Raw genomic sequence first — 21,906 nt, 5'->3', positions numbered from 1 at the left:
TTTGTAAATAAATGCATGTAAATATTTTTTTCTCTTTTTCCCACACTGTCAGTTGGTGAAGGCGCCCCCCCCCCCCCCCCCTTCCCAAGTGTCTGGATCCGCACGTTATGCATATCATCGGCACATTTTCACAATTTCCATATTACATCTTTTTTTCAATTAGGCATTCCCGTTGCAGAACACCACAGTCCGTCAAACACTATCAAACCGAAAGGTGAATGTCCTAAATGGAGTCCTCTCATTGGCCGGCGTGGCCCAGGTCTCTGTGTGATAGGCTGGGGCTGAGTAACTGGGTCTGCGTTGGTCCGTTACAGCTCAGCACGCCAGCGCCTCCTCCGATAAGGTTCAGGAAGCAAACTGTTTCTCTGGCCTCCACCGGCGCCGCCGCCATTCCGCCACTGATGACCCCGCCCTCCTCCTGCTTCCTGTGAGCCTGGGCCAACGCCCAGAGCTGCTCCTGCGCCTCCTCCAGCAGCAGCGCCACCTCATCCTGCTGCTGGCCAATGACGGGCGAGCAGGAAGAAGACGACCTCCCCCTCCTCTCGTCCTTGCAGGGCGTGGCTCCGCAGGGGACGGACTTCGCGGCGGTCCCCGGAGGGACACTGGTTTGCATACACGACACCTCGCTGTCGTGGTGACACTGGACGGAGGGGATGATGGGGATGGAGCAGGAGCGAAAGGGAGGAGGCGGGGAGTGGCCTTGGCGGCGGCCGGGCCTCCGCAGGCTGCGGGTGGCGGGACTCGAGTCGGTGTACTCGGAGGGAGCACACGGGCCTGAACGTACCGCTGAGCCACCGCTCCAAGGGGACAGGGACGTCGTCTCCATGAGGACAGGAGCTTGCATATGTAGGAGGGCATCTCGTCGGGGGTCGTCGCCCGGGTTCCCTCCCTGTGTTTGGCAGCTGGGGGGGGGGGGGGACAGGGACGGACAAGACACAGACAAACAGACAAGAGAAGGAACAAATGTTAATAAACTGGAGAGAACTTCCCTGAGAGAAGTCATTTTGTCTTTGAGACTGATTTCAAACTCCTTCGTCTTTTCAGACTCCCACGCTGAGACGGGCAGAGGACACACGGGGACGGCTCTCCGCCCTTTGACACTTCACAGGCTAACTGAAAAGGGAGGAAGACGAGTGTGACGTCTCTCTTTCATCTCTTTATATCCGAGTCTGTGCACACAAAAAATAACTCCCCCCCCCCAAAAAAACCCCTCTGCTTCTTTATATAAGCGTGAGGTAACGGCGAGTTCACTTTTTTTATATTATTGATTTAATGACTCTAATCACGCTGGAAATAAGGAGTGTTGTCGGAAGTTGAAGGCGTTGAGCGGCGGTCAAGGACGAGTGCTCTAATCAAACATCACGTGTGCTCATTCTAACGACCCCCCCCCCCCTCCACCCCCCCCCCCCGCCCGCCTTCCCTTTCAGCAGCTCCAGTTTTAGGTCAAGACCGTTTGCTTTGTTTTGAAAATCCGTCCCGAGTCTGCCTCGCTCAGTGATTGTATAACTCCACTGATTCAAGTCATGAAAGGTTGGTGTTTTCTAAATTTAAAGTTTATTATCAGTCCAACGTGCTCGTCTGTTCCCTCAGAACTTTTCACATCTCTTTTCTTCTGCAGCTGTGTGTTGCCTGATCTGTTCTGAGCGTCCTGCTTATTCTGTCTCTCTGTAGCTTTGGGTCCCTGTGGTCAAACAATCGGAATAAGACCTTAACATGACACAAGAAACCAGATCACAATAAGTACTCTCAAAGGGGGGGAAACAGGAAAATCAGTTTCCATGCACTGCAAATAATATTAGTTTCATATTCTGCCCATGAATGACACCGGTGGTTTTCTGCTCTGACATGTTACGACAGAAACTGACAAACGAATGCTGATATTGGCTGATTCTGCAAAACCCTGAATTACATCTATATGACATTGCAGAAATAAGAAACGAGTGGGGAAGGTAAGTGGGATGACACAGCTCCTTGGCAAAGCTAAAAGTAGAATGTCTCTCAGAAAAGGGGAACTCAACCTACACACACATATTTCAGCTGTTCTTCCATTTCCAGGCTGATGTTTGTGTTTCTCGAGCTGATGAGACCTCGTCGCTCCGGCTTCTTTTACTTATTTCAAACACTATGTTTCCTTTAAATAATCTGTTTGAAGAGGAACCTGTTACATCAGAGAAAACACTGATGATTCTTTAATCACTATTCTCGTCTCTTCTCACGTCCCAACTGTTGCACACGATGCTGGTGCCGGATCTTTTGAGCTCAGTGCAAATATAAACTCCTTCCAGGTCCTTTTCACTGACCCAGTGTTTTATGTATGAGGTGTGTTCTCTGCATGTGGCTCCTGTTTAGTAAAATAAGAATAAATCCCTGATCAGACATAATCTCTGTCTCCCTCTCTGAGACTGACCATTGTTATCAGCGTCTAAATCCAGCTGCGTTCCAGAGCGGCGTCTCATTATCTTTATGTAATAATTCATAATCCTCTGCAGAGTCTACGGCTGTTTCCGCCACATCAATATTCAACTTCTGCTCCCCCGCCCCTCCCCCCACACACACTTACATTTTCCATCAAGGTGTGTGAAAGTAGAGGGTGGGTGGAGAAGGTGCTTTTTTCAGACTCGAAGGAAATCACATCCTCAGTTTTTTATCGCCGCAGTATTTTTTCGAGACGTGAAAACCTCTTCCCCCGAAAACCACGGCGGAGATTTAGCGAGCGACCAACACGGAGAGGATCCCCCGAGCGATAAGGGCGGGATGATGTGAGGGTGCTAATTCCCAAGATAACATTCACAGACAAATCTCTCTTTTGATGTGTTGAAACACAATCAGATTGTGAGAATCTATGAAGCAGAGTTCAAATATAGACCCTGGAGCGACGCGGGCGGGGGGGGGGGGGGGGGGGGGAGGGGGAGCTAGATGGGGTAGGGGGGGCATTACACAGAGATGGTGTACGAGCGAGGTGAGATAAGTGACCCGGGCACTTCTCTTTGTAACGGGGGGGGGGGGGGGGGGGGGGGCTCATTACATCTACATGTGTTAACAGATATTTGATGAATCCGTCCCCGTGCAGATCCTTTCTCTAAAGATCTCATATGTGATGCAGTGACCTTGTAACACTGAGAAATGTTCCAGAGAAGCAGAGCATGAGCGTTTACACGTCTGTGGGAGTGCACGCCCACACACACACACACACGCTGCATTTGTGTGCGTGTGTGTGTGTGTGTGTGTGTAATATGTGTCACTAAACGAACCGACAGAGGGAGAAACTGGTGAGTTAGTAACTGAAATAAATAAATGAAAAAGATGCAAACAGTGGACAAAACTACAAACATGCGTGCAGTCTCTCCGTCAGCCGTTTTGTTTTTTGGAGACAGTTTTATCTTAAAAATAGTCGTAACAACACGGGGCGCTCTTTCTCCCTGTCAGCCATTTTGTTGAGATAACACTGGGCTTCTCTAAGAGGCACGGAAGAGAACGGGCAACCTTTCTTTAAAACTGTCACATGCTATCTGCACGATCCTCCGTCACATCCTTTCTCTGCTGCTGGAGATTTATTTTACTTCTTTTACTATATTTCTGAACGCCGCCCCTCCGTGTCAGAACGCATTCAACCTTCTCCTCTCTCTATTCCCCCCGTTGTCCATGCGTCCATCTGCTGCTCTGTGAAATCTCACATCGGAGAGTGAATGAGTGAGTACGTGACTGACTAAGTGAGTGAGTGTAGGTCAGTGACTCAGCGTGAGTGTGTGTGTGAGTCTGTGTGAGTGTGTGAGTGTGTGTGTGTGTGTGTGTGTGTGTGTGAGGCTCTCATCGTGGGACTGATTGAATGGTGTGAGTGAGCAAACCTGACCTCCTGCCTTCCTGCAGAACCTGTTCATCAGTGCGTCACAAATTTATGTCTGAGGTCAACGCAGCATCTGTGCCGTGGTCGGTTCTGTGCCGTGTTGTCAACAGATGCTCCAGCGGCTTTAGAACCAAACAAAGGAAGAATCTGAGCCGACTCAAGGACACCTCAGGGACCAGGAGGGATTTGGACCAATGTCAGGACACCTGAGTGACAGTTTGACAGAGTGGAGTGGCCCTATGTCACATGGGCTGACCACAGGGTCGTGTGGGGCATCACACAGTACTCTGACCAGTACTCACATATATCTCAATGACCCAGTGGAAAGGGGCTTCACAGGGACTGTGGATGACCAGAGGGGCACTGGGAGACCAGAGGGCACTGGGAGTGACCAAAGAACACCTCTGTCCAACCAGAGGGAATTCAAATCAACCCTGAGCCAATTAAAAGTGTTCAGTACCAAGCTCAGGTGTGAAGCCACCTGAACGTGTCCCGAGATCAGATTTGAGACACTTGTGGCCACATTCTCTTCGCTGAGCCCTTGTGATCAGATCTCTGAGGACAGATGTTTCAGCCAGATGTGAGTGGGACCTGTGGGTGACCAGAGGGGGTCTTGGGTGGTGCAAGAGTGTGAAGCACCGGGTTTTAAATAATGCTTCACACAACTTGAGCACTGAGAAGACTAACGGCAGGGACACTCACCCTCTGCCTCCCTCCTGGTGCCCAACCCCCCCCCCCACACACACCTCTGAATCTCCTGTATGATTTAAATATGTGTGGGAGTGTGATTTCTGTCCACCAGCGTCTAGCTCCTCTTCTTACTGCTATTAGTATGCATGTAGGTCATGTGGAGCTTTACCCTGAGCTGGTTCTGCTGGGACCTGAGAGCCTGAAGTGAGGCTCACCTGCCCAGGTGGTGAAAGCACTGACTCATGACCCACCAAAAAAAAAAAAAAAAGAAAAAAGGAAATGGGTCAAAGCACAGCGGCTCTCTCACTGAATGCATTTCCCTGTTAATCGTTTCCACTGATCATTTGCATTTCCCCCCGGCTGCAGCACATGCATGGAGCGGCCCTGTCGGTGTTTCATTGTTGATCCACCTCTTAAGACGACACATTAAAAAGCAGAGAATCTGAATTTGACAGAGGCGTGACTGAAGGCGAGAGAGAGAGAGAGAGAGAGAGAGAGAGAGAGAGAGAGAGAGAGAGAGAGAGAGAGAGAGAGAGAGAGAGAGAGAGGGGAGAATGTGGACGAGCAGCCGTTTTCAAAGCACAGGCACCAGACGAAGCCTTTCCTCTGAACTCGTGCCGCAGACCACAACATTACGTGACCTTGTTTTCTATCTTTGCTCAGCCCATTGGAAAACAAAGGCACGAGGGAGATTGAAGGAGAAATGCTGTCTTCTTCTTCTTCTTCTTCTTTTTTTGTTTCCTGTTAAATATCCAGTTTGAAATGAAATCCAAAGCTTTGTCTACAACCGTCCTGTGTTTTTTCAGTCAGTGGGTTTCTTTAGAAAAGACTCATTGAGGAGACAAAGACAGAAAGAAGGAGCTGAGGATGTTAATGATGTAATTACATCATCTGTGAGTCTGTCTTCAGAGGCAGAGCCAGTGGATGTGAATAGATGCACACATTCATGGATCAGATACAACTGATTATTTTCAAGATAAACCTTCCTGGATAATATGATACTTCCAGTTGACATATTCAGGTTGATGATTTTAATTTGTGTTGCTTTAATGTTCAGAAAACATATAATTTTCCTCAGACTGTCCTTCGCTGCAGCTCCTCTTTTCAGCCTCTGTCTGAAAATGAGACTTTAGCCCCTGTCTCTTTAAGGCCGTCCTCCCGATGAAGCTCGCTCTGCTCTGATTGGCCAGCTGGACCCCTCTCTTGTGATTGGTCGATCGTATTCCATCTACAATCAACCTAGAGACTCTCAGTAAGTTCTCCTCACCGTCTTTGTGCCTCAGCTTCCTTCTCGGTAGAGTCGACTTCCTGCAGGTGTTGGTAGGCGGGGCCTGAAAACTTGGACACTCCCATTGGATTTAGCCGTCCTCTGGGAATGGGCGGGGTCCTGCGGGACGCCGACCAATGGGCTGTCCGGGTTTTCTGATCTGGGCTCTGAGACAAGGAGCCACTCCTATGAAAAAATAAATAAAAAACATGCAGAAGTTATTGTTAAATTCATATCTCATTGATGTTATAATAAAGGTGATTTTAGCTGGGATAAGAGATAAAAGTCTAAACAGTTCCTTTTAAAACGTATAAATATTAATATCAATTAATATCTAGTGGAAATGAAATGCATGTTTCTAGTGTCTGGAGAAGATCAGTGTCGTTAATAACAACTTTTGATCTTACTGGTTGTACAGCTTTTAAGAAAACTGCTAATTTGAGACTGTTACACAAATAATTTGAATTAGAGTAATTAAAAAGTGTTATCACATCTTTGCAGTCACACAATCTCACAAAGGATAAAAATGTGTAAGTATATTTTGACTTTCTTCACTGAATCGGCTTCATGCTGCTCTCACAATTTGATGTCGAACCCCCCCCCCCCCCCCCCCCCTCTCTCTCAGTGTCCTGGCTCGGAGCCCTGAGTCACATTTAACTCTGAAGAACAGATTTGCCTCTGAAAACAGGCTGGAAGCTCTTCTTATAGGGAGCCACTAAATAGTATTGGCAGACTTTGACATAAAGAGATTTTTCTGAAACACAGAATGAGCCTGGGCCCGTTTCTCTCTGCTTGTTTTGGACGATGGTTTCCCAAACACTGTCTGATATTCTCATGATAATGCCCGAGTCCATGCATAAGCTGATGCGACTGCAAACAAATAAATCCTGATCGCCAAATGAGGATGTGGTTTGTGGTGAGAGCTGCAAGACTTCGAGCCAAATCATCCAGAGATCGAGGAGGTGGAGAAGGAAGTGGAGGAGGAGGAGGAGGAGGAGGAGGAGGAAACAGGAGTTTGGCCAAAAGGTTACAGAAGAGTTTTTGTAGTTGGAGAGTGGTCTGATCGAGGTTTCTGGCTCGTCCAGGAAAAATCTTTTTTGAAATAACGCCCGGATTCCCTTGAAAACTGGTGATTAACCCTCAGCTGCTGTGGAGCTGCTCGATGGTAAGAGGTGGAAATCAGAGGCGTGCTGCGCGGCCCTCAGGTGTGAGCGCCGGTGAGGCGAACCGCGATGAAAGAGAACAAAGGTCAATAAAAGAGTTCTGTGCACATTTTCTTCATCTCTCTCTGGATCAGTGGAAGGTTCAAAAAAAGGATTTATTTCATGTTAAATCCAAAATGAAGCTTTCTCGCTCACCTGGGGGCGGAGGTTCATATCTCATTCACTGCACATGTGACTGAAACGGTAAAATAATTCCTAAAAAAGATATATAAATAAACAGAAAACCAGTCGTTAATCTGCAGGAGCTCCCTTCTCTTTGCCTCAGCTCTCTGAATGTGCTACTGTAAAATCCAGCCCTGGCAAAGATGCATATTCGAACCACTGAGGTAGGCACTTGTGTGTGTGTGTGTGTGTGTGTGTGTGTGTGTGTGTGTGTGTGTGTGCATGTGTGTGTTGCCGCTGATGAACAAGCCAAAGCCCAGAAAGCTCCTACACGCCACTGAGCACTGTGAGAAATTATCTTTCTGGAATTTACATGTTTGCGCCGGCTCATGAATTCCCGTGCGTTTGCTTCCCATCTTATCTCCGTCCCATCGCCTCTGTGTTCACGACTGTTATAGTTACGCTTATTAACATGTTTATAGCTTTAATCAAAATTACTATCATTCTTCCGTAAATCAGCAATTAGCTCTGGCTGCTCTGTAATGTGGATAATTCAATTTCTCTCTTCACTGCGCCTCCGGCTGGTTATAGGACAGGACACCGAAGTTGCTCATTGTTTGCATTACCACCGTGATGGAGTAACATGTCACCTGCATGTGTGTCTCTGTGTGTAGACCTCATACCTGTGGTGTTTGGCGGTTCCTCTGGAGATGCTGGACGCGGCCCCGGCGGTGGCGGCGGTGCTGTTGCAGTGAGCGAAGCTGGACTCGCTCACGTTTCCCTGGCGGGGCGGCGAGGAGCGTTTGCAGAACTGCAGAAACAAACCAGAACAACAAGATCAATTTTAGAAGCGTGTGATTCAAAGTGGGAGCAGAACTTCTGCTTCTCGTGCAGGGCAGAGTGAGCTTTGTTAGATCTCCTGTGTTAGCCTCGGCCCTGCTCTTTCTAACACGCTGGGAGCCTCGGGTGGGGATTGACTGCTGCCTTGATTCTGGGAACTGATTGCCGGAGTCTAACTGGAGTCACGTTACATCCATGGCCGTCTTTTTTCACCTTCCTCAGCATCGTTCTGGCCTTTTTCTCGGGGATTGAGGTGAATTGCGCTGTGTGCAGACCAGAGGGAGGCGGCTGATAACTTGATAAAATCAGGAGCACAAAGGAGCCTGGCGTGTGTCAGAGAGGTGGCAGCGATTCAGACGCCATCGGCAGCTGAATACTGGGCAGCTGGGCCAAGACCAAAAGAGAGAGGACAGATTTCTGCTCTGTGGATTTAAGAATGTCGAATACAATCATCTTTCAAATCTGTAACACATTTCTAGACATTATTTTAACGCTATAACAGTATATATAATATTTCATTGTTAAAATGAGGGCCAGGCCAAAAGGAACAGAAATAATGAATTCATGGACTTTGTTGAAACAGCTCTGTCTTCCTCTCCACGTTCGATACGCATCAAATAAAGCAGAAAAACCTTGAAATGAATCATTCATAAACTCTTTCAAAGCCTGGATTCATCACAATGGGAACGTTGATTAGAAAATCTGTGTGTTTGTACAGTGAGACTGAGATATTAGGATGAACTGGAGGGTTTGAACATATGAAGAGACAGAGAGAAATGTGTCACTAATGTAGAATGTATATTTCTGTTCTTAACACTGGTGTGGAATCATGTAAAGTAAGATATTTGGAAAAGCTTCTAATGGAAAACCCTTGTCTGGAAGTAGAAAGATGTCTGTGTTGTCTGACCTCACGGTGCTGAAAGGTTTTTATGTTCAACTCTTTTACGTAATCTCTCAAACTGAAAAGTGCTGGATCGTCTGAGGAGGTTTGAACTGAGCAGGTAACCTCGAAGGCTTCTGACGACACTGATCACATCCTCCACTTTATTCAGATGTTTTCTGCTCTACTCTGTTCTTATTACTTCCAATAGTTTTCAATCCTCTTCTCATTCTCCATTGATCTCCCCTTTGTCCCCCTCTTAATTCATTCCAGGACATCAATTCAGCACTTCACTGGTGGTTTCATATAATAAACACTTTTCATGTTCATCAGCAGCAAACATGCAACAAGACAAAACGCTTCACTGATCGTTCTCTTCACTTTGCAGTTGACGTGGGAGAAAAGAGCCCAGACGAACACAGGAAAACAGAAAAAGACATTTCAATCTTTAGAGATGTGAGGAGCCTGATGCTGTTTTGATTTCTCATGCACAATAAAAAACATCATCAGTGTTTTGCTTCTATCTGACAATGACCGTTTTCTTTTCTCTGCAGAACCCAGGCCTCGTCTAGACAGTCATTTCTAAACCTCAGTAAAAATCAGGCAAAAAAAAATATTATTTCTGTGCAATTTCTTGCTCCGAAGTACTTTTATGACTTTTCTTTACACAATGCTTTCAGTGTGATGTCTGACTAACAAGGTTGTCGCTGACGCAATCCCTTTTGAAGACTCTCTGCAGGACGCCGGCCTCATTAGCGTTACACACACACGCCCCCCCGGTTATGTGACCACTCAGATGTTTGGAGGCTGATTTTTAAAAACAGACTGTGATTTACTTTCTTCCACAACTCGAAGGGAATCTGTGTGTAGACGACCATCTCGGCTTGAAGCAGAGACACAGACGATAAGGAAGCAGGTTCAATAGGGAACTCTGAGTCCTCCAATCTTTAAACTCTGACATTTAACATTTGAATCCAACACCTGGTGCAGAAGCAACACATGTGTACTTCCTGGTTCGCCATTTCCCCCCCATTAGTTGTTGTGAGGCAGAGGAGAGCGATTTGCGTTGACCAACAACAAACTGGTCTGAAGTCAGTGCTGCAGCTTTCAAATGATCAAGACAGTATCATGCACCTAAAGGCAGCAGGAGCAAACACATTGTTTCCTCTGCTCAGGAGCACTCCCTTTAATTACCTGTAAAAATCCACCATTATAACCAGTGCACCAACATGAAAGTGCTCCTGACTCTTAAAGGGAATGGGAGACGGCTCTCGCTGATTGGTTAATTGCACTTTAAGTTCAAAACATACCCACGATTGACTAAGAGATGAAGTTCGACCCGTTAGAACCTGGTGCAGCGTCCTGTCTCCCCTCCAACGTTAAACTAGGAGAGTGGATTTGGAAACATCCTCAGGGTTTTTTCCACCATTCATATCGATTCCCTAAAATTGAGCCGTTAAACTTTCATGTCTGAGTTGCACTTTCATTTTCATAAAAAAATCCCGTCTCTCACAAGTTCCCATCCTGCTCATGACACAGCTCATCGCTGGAAGCTTTTCAAAAAAATGAAACTGAGTCTTCTCAAGGAGATGGTGCAGTGTTTGATTTTCTGTAAATCTGATAAACACGACAATTTTATTTATGTTTTCTGAGAGCAAACATCACATTTTTGATATTTTATTGGCTCTGGTGAACAATTTAATCTGTTATTAGCTGTAAAGGCCAAATGTTGCATTAAATAAGCTTCAGGTGGAATCAAAGTTTTACAGATAATTACTTTACCAAAGTAGTTTAGATTTTATTACCACTAAATATCCTGTAAAGCTTTTATTAATGACCGCATCTTTAGAATTGATTAAGGTACAATAATGAATTGATTAATTAGGCCGTGGTCATTTATCTGTGAACGTCTACTGCACTAAACCGTCTGGAAGAGATGATTAATAAAATAAGAAATGATTCACTTCAACCAAGAGTCAGTCGAAACCTCTCAGGTGATCATGATACCTCATCAGGCGACTTAAGTATTTCCTTTAATAAAAAATAACCAAAGTCTGATTCAGATGTTTTGTCTCCGGTTGCTTCAGATCTTTAAGAAGCTCTTTGGTTCTCCAGTGTTTTTACAACAGGTCGACTCACTCTCTGAACTTTAATCGTGTTTTGAGAGACTGATCAGTTAAATCCAACATCAGCCTCATGCTCCACTGTCTCTGCTTGGACTTCAAACTTCTCTCATCTTCTCCGCTCTCTTGTCCCGACACCACACACACACTCACACACACAAACACACAAATGCACGCACGACAAGCTGCTAATTGTTACAGACGCATCCAGCGAGCGGTCGTTCATCTCTCAGCCATGTGATAAAACACAAGATATGAAGTTTTAATAGTGGGACGTTACGCCGGTGACCTAAGAAAGTCAGCTACACTCATTCAGGCTCCGTCCGTTAATTAATGATGAGGAGGGAGCGGTTACACACAAACATTAACTATTTTATGTGTTAAAGTGCCTCCAGTCCGTTAGCGCTGACACACTGTGAGTTGGTCCCTTTTGTGTCTGTTTGAAAACAGATTTCAGGGACTTATAAAGACGCTGGAGGAGAAACTGCAAAACCAAGTGTTTCTAGAGATCATCAATAAAAACACAGTGTTTTGTTGCACGGCTGCAGGCGAAAGAAACTCGACTCTTCAGCTCCACAAACATGCACAGACACAACGAGCAGAGGTAATCATCACCACTGTGACGGGGATTCCACCCCAAGTCCGGACAACTGAGGGTCTGTGTGTGTGTGTGTGTGTGTGTGTGTGTGTGTGTGTGTGTGTGTGTGTGTGTGTGTGTGTGTGTGTGTGTGTGTGTGTGTGTGTGTGTGTGTGTGTGGTGTAATGGATGTTTTAATCTGTGAGATAGAGACCAGCAAACACCACATGCCTCTGGCTCTCAGGTCTTTTTACTCTGACAGCCAATTCGGAGGAAACCAGGAGATGATTTTTATGATTTGTGCAGCGATAGAGCATTAGAAAGACACACACACACACACATACACACACACACACAAACACACACCGACACACACAACCTAAGCTTAGCAGAGCTGGGATAAAGTCTTGTTGATAATGGAGAAAGATGGAGTCGTATTAATTATGCAGCAATGACAGATGGAGTTGGAGGAACACCTGTGGAATTCATGATAGGATGTTAAAACCTGATTGATGGAGAGAGACAGGCTCATTCAGCGCCGCTCTCTACTTCACTGCATAATCAAATACTTCCAATAAATGGCCCTGCGGCGCTAATCAGAGGAACTCGTTTCCTGTAACCGGCCACCGCCGGAAAGTTCTGCCGCTCTTTTCACGGCTCGCGAGATTAAAATGAGGAGCTCGTGCCTGAATACAATAAGAAAGATTAAAATAAGAAAGTGTGCAGTTAAATAAGGTGAAATTAAACGGGGATTCAATTAAAGTAATGAAATGTAATGAGAGGGATTCAACAAAGCAGCCTGCTGTGTAAGAGGCATGAGAGCGTGAACCTTAAAGCCCCCGCAGCCGGGCTTTGTCAGGAGTTGAAGGTTTGATGTGCACCTGCCGCCAGGTCCAGGTTTTGTGTCTTTTTCCTTGTGTGTTGTGCGTCTCTGGTTGTGTCCAAAATCACTCACTAATTATTGAATAGTGAATTTGCCATTTTGTAATGTCTGAACTCTCGTGAATTCTCATTGTGTGTATGTTTTGTGAAAAGTAAAAATCCGCCACACAAAATATCCCATCATGCATTGCACTCTCAATGTTGTGTGGCTCCAAATGACATCATCAGTCGTCCATCTTTAAATTCAGTCATTTATCGACATTGTCAAATAGATTTGACTCAAATACTTGAAACAGATTCTTCCTGTTTGGACTGTTTCTGTCCTGATCTGTGTTATTACACCGAGTCTTCAACAGGTGCCTCACTTTTACAAAAGTATTTCCAATTTAACGCTCTATAGGATCTAAATCCGTGTAGAAGGCTGGATGGCTGCCATCCCCTTGATCTCCACGCAGGTTCGGAGAGTCGGTTTGTTTGTCGGCTTGAGGGTAATGTGAGGAGGCACACCTGACATGTCTTCTTCACCAACTCCAGATTTTACAGATTGCTTTCAAGCCCGTGGTTAGCTGTGTCTTCGAGCTATATCTTAAATATGTGAACCCCGTGTGAACTCCAACTCAAGCGCAGATCCTCAGGCAATAATGTCCCCCTGCTTTAAAGTCTGTGAGCTTATATATTAAAGTGGACAGAGGATGTGGAGTGTGCTCCATTCACACGTCCTCACTTCTGTGACCTGTTGATTCTACTTCTAGTTGCTTTAGTGCTTTATTCTGCAGCTCTGCTCTCTACTCATCGTTTCTTGAAAGGTTCCTGGAAACAGCCACGTGGTTTGTCTTATTACAGGAAAGAGACTGAGGAGGTTTACTCAGCTGAGAGTCTGAACCTGATTGGTTAGTGTCTGACTTCGTCCTGATGTCAATTCTTAATGTGTTTTTATTTTGATTCGGACTAAACTGAAAAGTCAGAAGCTCTAGACACGACAGGATCAGTGTAAAGTTCAGAGGCTGACATTAAGTTATTGACACCGGATGCATTTGAAAGTAAAAATAAAACTTGAAAGACTAAAATTGAATATGTTTGCTCTCTTTTTGGTAGATATATTTCATGTTTTGGAGGTTTAGCTTAACTGCTATTCTGAAAAATAGTGTTAAGGGACAAATCAGGTAAATTGGATCTTGTACCGATGTTTCATGAACTGGAATTAAATCTACGGCCCAGTTCATACCTGGCATTAACATGCAACACCACATGCATATAGAGTGATCACTCCCCCCCCCCCCCCCCGCTCTATATGCAAATAAACACAGAGCTACATCACTGCAAAGAGCAAATTCATTGTATTTTCAGTCATTGACAGACAGATTCATTTTCAGTATTTGACAGAGGGAGAGGAGGAGGGGGGGGGGGGGGGGGGGTGCAGAGAGGCTCTACAATTGAATCAATTTTTTTAGAATTTGTAAAAATTTGAAATTCCTCATGAAGTGTTCAATGTAGATTTTGTGACAAGCCACGAATGAATAAAAGCATTTCAGTTCATAGTGAGACCAGAGTGGACGAGGACGAGGACGAGGACGTCCATCACCGCGGCTCAGGAAGCATTTGTTCTCCTCCTCTGTCGTCTGACTGATCGGATCTCAAACCCAATGATTTCCAATTATTTGCTGTGCTTCCCCCCCCGCGCTGGTTTATCCATCTTGTGTGTATCACTGTGTTGATGATGGATGCTGAGCCCCGCATGTAAACACTCTGCTTCATTGGAAATTCAAATCATGCCCTTGGAGGAAACATAGAATTGATTCAATGAAGCCTCTTGACAAACCCGTGTAGAATAGATACAATGGGCAACTCACGTGATGGGCATGTAGGAATGATCAATTTCTGCATAATTGTGCACAATTCACACACACACACACACACAGATTCTTGTTAGGTGGTGGCAGACGTGGATTTGAGTGACAGTCAAATTAAGGCCCTGTTTTTCATAGCAGCCACTCTGAGACGCACATCTGGGAGAGATGTGATGACAAAGTGCTGGAGAGATGATGAATGATATTGCTCCTCGGCTCCTCGGCTCCTCGGCTCCTCGGCTCCCAAACCACTTAACGGTTGCTCGTGGACCTGAGAGCGAGACGCGAGTGGCCAGGTGGAGACGGGAGGACACACTGATTCATATGCAGCTGGAACTACAGGGGGCTGATGAATTCAATGATGGATGCAAACAGGCTGAGGTGTAAATGTCTGTGTGCAGTGTATACCTCTGATTTGTGATCGACTCTTCGGGGGCGCGGCTGCCAAACATTTAATTTGAGATGTTTGCTGGCTTTAGCAATGGTGTTTTATGTTTGTGCTAATAGCAGCTAATGGCTTTCATGTTGAAAATGAATCTGTGGAAGGTGGATGGGCACAAGACAGCGATATGTCAAGACAGAACAAAAGACAAACACGGCGGTGGTCACCTCGTGCATCTGCAGGTTGGTGCTCTGGGTCCTCAGCTTGACCTCCAGGGGGTTGTGGGAGTTTGCAGAGTAGTTCTTCAGACTGCGACTCTCCTTCAGATGAGCCTGGAGCTTCTCTCTGCGTCTCCTGAGCAGGAAGGAAAAAGAGGATGGTGATGAATTTGAATTGAGGCTAAATGTCTGTGAATCCTTGAGGGTTTTCATCCCAGCTGATCAGCAACAGATCATCGAATGTGATTTGAGTTGTTAAACTGCTTGATGTCAGTGTGCAGCTGTGGGACCTGAATGAGACGAAGGCCAAACTGTTACCGTCAGAGGGAGAATCTGAGAGATGCAGAGGCTTGTGGGGTCAGCAGCTGAGAGTGAGGGACAGAACCGTCCACAGGGTTCGATCTGTGGAGGCTCCACCTCACATGTTACAGGATTTAGAAGATCCAGAGCCGACCTCATGTCTGATATAACAGGGAACCTACAGGGTCTTAGGTCAGAGGTCAGAGCGGTTTTGGTGGCACATGAAGGACCAACATGTCCTGTATTGGTGGTCATAACAGAAGCCAGAACTCGGCCAGACTGTTTCTGAAAGTTTCTGAAGATAAAGATGACGTCTCCACTTCCTGCCACTGTTCAGAAATTAATCCAAAGTATCCCAGATATGAACGCTGCCATCTCTCACAAATCACTTCATTTTCATGGCATCAAATTACAAATTAAAACCAAATTTACAGGGAGAATGAAAACACAAATATTGACCATAAATCAGTGTGATAAGATCTACTTCAAATGACAGAAACCATCCGTGTACTTTTACTTTTTAGTTTGGTTCATGTCTCATTTGCTAACACACGTCTTTCTTGATCATATGTGATCATTATATGTTCACTTTTCCCACATCAGCTTCCTCTAGTAGGGATTTCAGTAACTGAACACATGCAGCTTACAGTTGTTCCAGTTTTGCATTTCAAACCGATAACACGAACATTAAAGATCCCAGAATAAGGCCCACAGCTTTGTTTTAACGCTCTCATGCAAATCTACATTATTTCGTACACAAATGAGCCTAAAGAACAAATTGATGGTCCATGTGTCCTACTTTACTTTGGTAAATATCCATAATATACTCATTCTCTATGGTCAAGGACACTGCAGAGAATTTAGATGTTTTTCTACAAAGTTTTAGACTCAACAACCTACATATTATTATTTTAAATGAGTCAAACTGGATTATTATCAGACTCACGCCCTTGAAAAGAAGAAGAAAGTCACTATTGACCAGAGGATCTTTATTCATCTGTACATCTTCACATCTCCTTTTCTTCTGGGCTGAAATAAAAAAGTATATTATTCCAGTTTAAATAATGTGCTTAGCGTTTTAATAAGAGGAGGCTCTCAAACCTTCTTTTATTAAAAGTGGTTTACTTGGAAAAAACATTAACTTTACAAAGACGCAGACTGACAGACGTCACCGACTAACAAAGTATTTAGTTTGACTCATGACTCATGACTCAAGAGGTCTGCAGACAATCAGGTTGGAGGAAATGGAACAATTAGACCTGGTGGAGCGGGATGCTGTAATCTGACTTCTGCTGTCATCTGAAAGAAAGAAGTAAAAGCTCTCCCACTAACATCCGGGATCTGCTCTTAATCATCAGGAGCCTCGTTACCCGACCACTCACAGCGACGGATGAAAAGGTTGACATTCATTGTGTGCTCATTATCAGACGCAGCCCGTGAAGCCTCCACAGGTCCGGTTCTGAGAGCCGCTGCCGACTCACAGCCACGTTAATGAAGTGTTTACCAACATCCTCACAGAGCGCCACCATCCACTTCACCTCCGTGTCGCTCTAATTACATTCTCTTGGAAGAGGGCCGTGACATTTGCCACCCTGTACTTTCTGAAAAGTGTTTACTTAATGAGAAAGATCGGTAATCTCTCGTGAGACCTCAGCACAGTCGGCCTGGTTATTTGATGCTTAAGCACGTGAAAGTGAGTGTTTGCTACTTGGGATGAAAGCGTGTGCTTAAGCTGCGATGAAAGAAAAGACGCCATCACACTCTTTGTTCACAGAGAAACACGTGTCCTCAGTCGTCGAGCATCAGACTCTGTAAAGTTTAGCTTTGTTATCTTGAAACTCACAGTCTCAACTTATTAAGTTCGAGTGACAAACAATATAAATAAATAAAGTCTGACTTCTTGTTTGACAACAGGCAACAACTTTTTGCAGCAGCCTGATCTATTGTTGCTTCAGCTCAAACTAAACGTGACCTTTTCAAAAGCACTAAATATAGTGTATCTACTAATTCCAGAAGTCTCTGTTTGTCTGTACGTGTCTCGCGTATCTCGAGAACTGTTCATCTTATTATCGGCTTCACGATTGTGACGTGCAGTGTTAAGGGACGCCTGATACGATGAATATTAATAAACTTTCGATACAGGACCATGGCTTTGTAGCAGCAGCTGAGGAGAGCTGCTCTGAACATTTGTAGAAACAGGTGAAAAGCTCTTTTGGATTTCAACAGTTTAAAAACAATAAAATCCTCACGTCACATTTTTAAACAAGGTTCAAATGATTGGAAACTCTTTCCACGTCCATATCGGCTGAATGTCCTCGCCAAGGATACATGTCAAGAACTTTAATCTACAGATCTCTTGTATGTCATTTGTATGTCGGGCTCCTGTTTCCCTCTCGGGGGAGAAAACCCTTCGACTCCTTCTCCATTCCGGTGGCTCAGATTTGCACTTGCTCCTGATTTGTATGCATCTTCTCCATTGAACAGCTCCCTGACTCAATTACAGACTCATCGAAAGTGCCTGTCCATCATTCCTTGATCCGATTATCTTGTTGTCAGGCTGCGCACTCACTCATATCATCATATTATGGGGGGGGATGCCTATGGAATTACAGTGCCATCTATCACAGCCCCCTGCACACTCCATATTCTCTGAATGACGGAGTGCAGTTACACAGCGGATGGTTTGACCCGAGTTGTCCACAGTGCAGCCCCCCCCCCCCCCCCCCCCCCGAGGCGCTAACCAAAGATCCTGCAGCCCAGGATGGATGCTAACCCGTCATGTGCACACATAGATCACAGAGAGAGAGAGAGGGAAACAGAGCAGGGGCCACGTGAGGTGACCTTTGTGTTGTAATGGACGATGAATATACGTGTGTGCACATACACGTATATTCCCCCCCCCCCACATGACTGGATCCTTTGAACATGGGTTTGACTTCAGGACCAGTGGCAACAACTTCCAGTTCAAATGGAAGAAAACCAATCGCTGGGATGAAATGAGCTAATTCAGCTGTCAGTGTATTCATGGGAAAATTCCATTAGAGCGCGGTTGGAAAAATGGAATTGATTTGAGAGTCGGGTAAAACATCCAAAGACAGAACTTGAACTGTGTGTGTGTGTGTGTGTGTGTGTGTGTGTGTGTGTGTGTTTGTGTAATGCTGGTGTCTGTGTTAGATGTTGTTTCCAATTTGATTTTGTGTTTCCCTGTTACCTTAACCTGAACCCAACCTTAGCCTTAGACATGTTTAGGGCACTGATGTCTATGAGTTTGTGCAATTTCCATCAGATTTAATTGTGGTTTCTTCAGGAGACTCCAGAGTCAGATCTATTTCAAACCAGATGTTTCCATCAAACCCAGTCAAAGTTAACTTTCTGAGCTCATCATTGCCAGAAGAAGAAACGATGGCAAACTATCGCAGGTTGTATGAAACTGTAAATATCCAACTTTGCAATAAAAGAGTAGAATCTTCTTGATTTACACCTAGACCAGGGGTTTGGGTATAAACACATATATTTCCTGTGTGTTCATGGTCTCACTTGTTGCGGCAGTAGAGGGCCATGCACAGGGTTCCCAGGAGGCTGATAGTCATCGCGATGCATGTGAGTGACAGCACCTGTCTCTTGTACACCTCTTTGCTCTCTGTGGGGAAACAAGACAGAGGAAGGAGCCATATTACATATTTGAACAACAAACACCTGGGAAATAAAGTCACAGATCATGTACACATCCGTCAACATGTGTGTTTGATAGACGTCGGAGGAGAGGAGAGAGAGAGAGAGGGAGGAAGAGGAAGATGTGTGGTTTTGAACATCTGTGTGAATGAGAGTTAATAATAAATAACATTCTCACCATAACACAGAATTAAACAGAGTTTTGAGATTTGTATTCATCCGAGTTAACAGCACCCGAGCAGCCGTTTTAATTTCATCAAACAACCGAGTGCAGTGCAACAGCTCTCTGCAGATTCTCTTCCTGTATAAATGTAATTACTCAGTGATAAATAAACAAAATAAAACCCACAATTCACAAACAACTGTTTACAATCCTCCCGCAGCCGCCGCCGCCTCTATTCTTAGTTACAGCTCATTCTATCAGCTCCAGCACATGGAGTAATGGTCCGGTGGACACTGACTGCTGGTGGAATGGATGCCACATGTAATGGAGCTCGAACACGTGGAGACAAGAAGAGTTATGGCGCGGACGGACGTCATTAGTGGAGAAAAATGGAAGCTGTCTTGTTTGCTACAAGTAAATCATAGTTGCCTTCACATGCATTAATAGACGATCAATCAAGGTTTTATTAAGCGTCGCTCAGACCTTGGAAAAGCATGACGCCGACACAAGGTGTTGTGTTCTGTGTTGAGGTAATTGAAACAAATTATTATTATTTTTCTTTTTTTTTTTACCAGGGATGTTTTTTTTCCAACAGACGCTTTAGTGCAAAGAAGATGAAGATCTTAAACACCGCTCAGAAAATCACTGCAGGAAACAACCACAAGCTCCTCAAAGCCACGGAGGAGCAGCTGCAGCCACTGTGTCTTGCTCAAGGGCATCCTGAGCATTACACTGGGAGGGCCTGGTGGAGAATTCAAACCAGGGATCTATTCATCACAAGCTAAAGCGATCACATGTGCAGTACATCATCCATAGAACCTGGAACAGCAGATGCCACGGCGGCTGTTAGTGGACGGGTAGAGCATCTCTCCTTGTTTCACTCGTTTCATGTCTAAGTTCTGTTCAGCGTTGTTTTGATGCCGTTAATCAGCCTGAGTCATCCCATTGGCTCATTGGCTGTAATTGTATCATTAGAGGGAGCGGGGGGGGGGGGGGGGGGGGGGGGGGGGGGTGGAGCTCCTGTGAGAGCACGGTGAGGGTCGGGCTGCAGGTGAGGAGGAGAGACGGAGATCAGGAGGAGGTGCAGCAGGGAGGAGGAGAGACGGAGATCAGGAGGAGGTGCAGCAGGAGGAGGAGAGACGGAGATCAGGAGGAGGTGCAGCAGGGAGGAGGAGAGACGGAGATCAGGAGGAGGTGCAGCAGGGAGGAGGAGAGACGGAGATCAGGAGGAGGTGGCAGCAGGGAGGTGGGATGTTGTGAGGAAGCAGAGATGCTCAGCGAACAGGATGATAACGAGTTCTGATTTGCTGCTGCAGATCTTTTTAACCTCTTTTGACTCAAAGTAAAAATTAATAAACGCCTGCACCTTCTTTCATATATATTTTCCACCAACATGATGCAAATCATTTGGTTTTCATTGCACATTGAATATTTTACATCCGGCATCGTTTTACTTTAATGAGAAACTGGTCAAGTCAAGTCAGATGGATTTTAAAAACCACAGCAGAGGTTTTCTCAGGGCACATTTCATATAAAGCGAAACTCTTTACATTATTAACCATCACTCCTGCAAGTTAATATTGAACTTCCTTAAAGACCAGAGACCACACGAATCAGAAATTAACAGGCATGAGCAGAGAAGGCGGACATATCTGAAAATGTAAATTTAGTGTGCTCTGGGTCACTCCGGGTCACGGTCATTACCCATAATGGAACCAATAGAATCTGCTCATTAGACCGGTCTTGCCTGGTAAGTGCCGGCGTCTTTTAAACCTCATTCCCACAGTTACTTAGTCCGAGCTGAGATAACCCGAAACCCAGCAGGGTTAATTCCTCAGACCTACAGAGCTCTCTCCGGAGCCACGTAAGCCTCAACATACAGCTGTAAGAGTCAAAGTTTACGTTGAGCTGATAAACAGGACTGAATAATATTAAAGTGTGTTTGTCAAACTTGTGTCTCTCAGGTCGTTATCAGCACAAAACACTGGATCAAGCAAAGTTTCCACAAAAACCACAAGATGTTGTAGAAAGTTGTCAAGTTATACAACTGTTTTCACAGGAATGAACGATAAGTTACCGACTCCGATTTGTAAAGACTCATTATTTTAAAGCTGCGAGAAGAGAACTTTGTTTGGAGGCCCTTGTGACCTTGACCTTTGACCTTGGAACAGCCAAATCTAATCAGTTGATCCTTGAGTCTAAATGAAAGTCTGTGGCCAATTTGAACAGATTCTCTACAGTTGATCCTGAGGTATAGCGTTCACAAGGCAAAAGAAATGGTTTGTGAGGTCAAAGCCAGCTTGACCTCTGATCTTTGACTTTAAAATCTCTTCAGTTCATTCTGAGTCAAATGAATGTTTAGACCAAACGTGGAGTGTTCTGTAGATATTGTGTTCACAAGTATGGGATGGACGCTTCAGTCTCAGCCCCGTTAGCACCATGAAGAGTGATTTATGTGGAGGACATTGACAAACGATGCATCCTCACGATAGAGGCCTAACATCCGAAGATGCTGTCGCTCTGGAGGGAATTCACAACAATGGTCTCTTTATTTAATTTGGCAGATGTGTCAGAGTGTTGCTCTCATATATGGAGAAGATGATGGAAGGAAACAGCTGATAAAGAGTGCAGATAAAAAAGTTCTCATCCGAGGACAGATTATGTCGCCTTCGAATCAAAAACCCTTCACACACACACGAGTGTTTTCATGGTCGGCTGAAGTGGAACATTTGTGAGATTGAGACTGTGACAAGAAGTCAAATAAAGGATGGTGTTGATGATTTAGCGAGAAATCTCACATCAGCCGCACTTATGTGTAAGATTGTCTTCAATAATCACACAATAAGAGCACATATACACACATTGAGAGCTTTACCAGGACCAGCCACACTAATTG

At 45.1% G+C, this 21,906-nt stretch overlaps 1 protein-coding gene across 1 annotated transcript in view; it reads right to left on the bottom strand.

Moving 5' to 3' along the window:
- Positions 1 to 238: 238 nt before the first annotated feature.
- Positions 239 to 21,906, bottom strand: part of LOC128453135 (pro-neuregulin-3, membrane-bound isoform) — a 256,557-nt gene continuing 234,889 nt past the window's right edge. The window contains exons 4-8 of the mRNA XM_053435847.1: positions 18,713 to 18,815; positions 14,885 to 15,011; positions 7,810 to 7,937; positions 5,802 to 5,966; positions 239 to 902 (exon numbers count right to left, since the gene is read on the bottom strand). Coding sequence (XP_053291822.1) covers positions 239 to 902; positions 5,802 to 5,966; positions 7,810 to 7,937; positions 14,885 to 15,011; positions 18,713 to 18,815 — 1,187 coding nt within the window. The remainder of the gene's footprint in view (positions 903 to 5,801; positions 5,967 to 7,809; positions 7,938 to 14,884; positions 15,012 to 18,712; positions 18,816 to 21,906) is intronic.

Source organism: Pleuronectes platessa, chromosome 12 (genome assembly GCF_947347685.1).
Source record: "Pleuronectes platessa chromosome 12, fPlePla1.1, whole genome shotgun sequence".
Lineage (NCBI taxonomy): Eukaryota > Metazoa > Chordata > Actinopteri > Pleuronectiformes > Pleuronectidae > Pleuronectes > Pleuronectes platessa.
The sequence above is the reverse complement of the archived record's forward strand: the minus strand, read 5'-3'. Positions and strand labels throughout refer to the sequence as shown.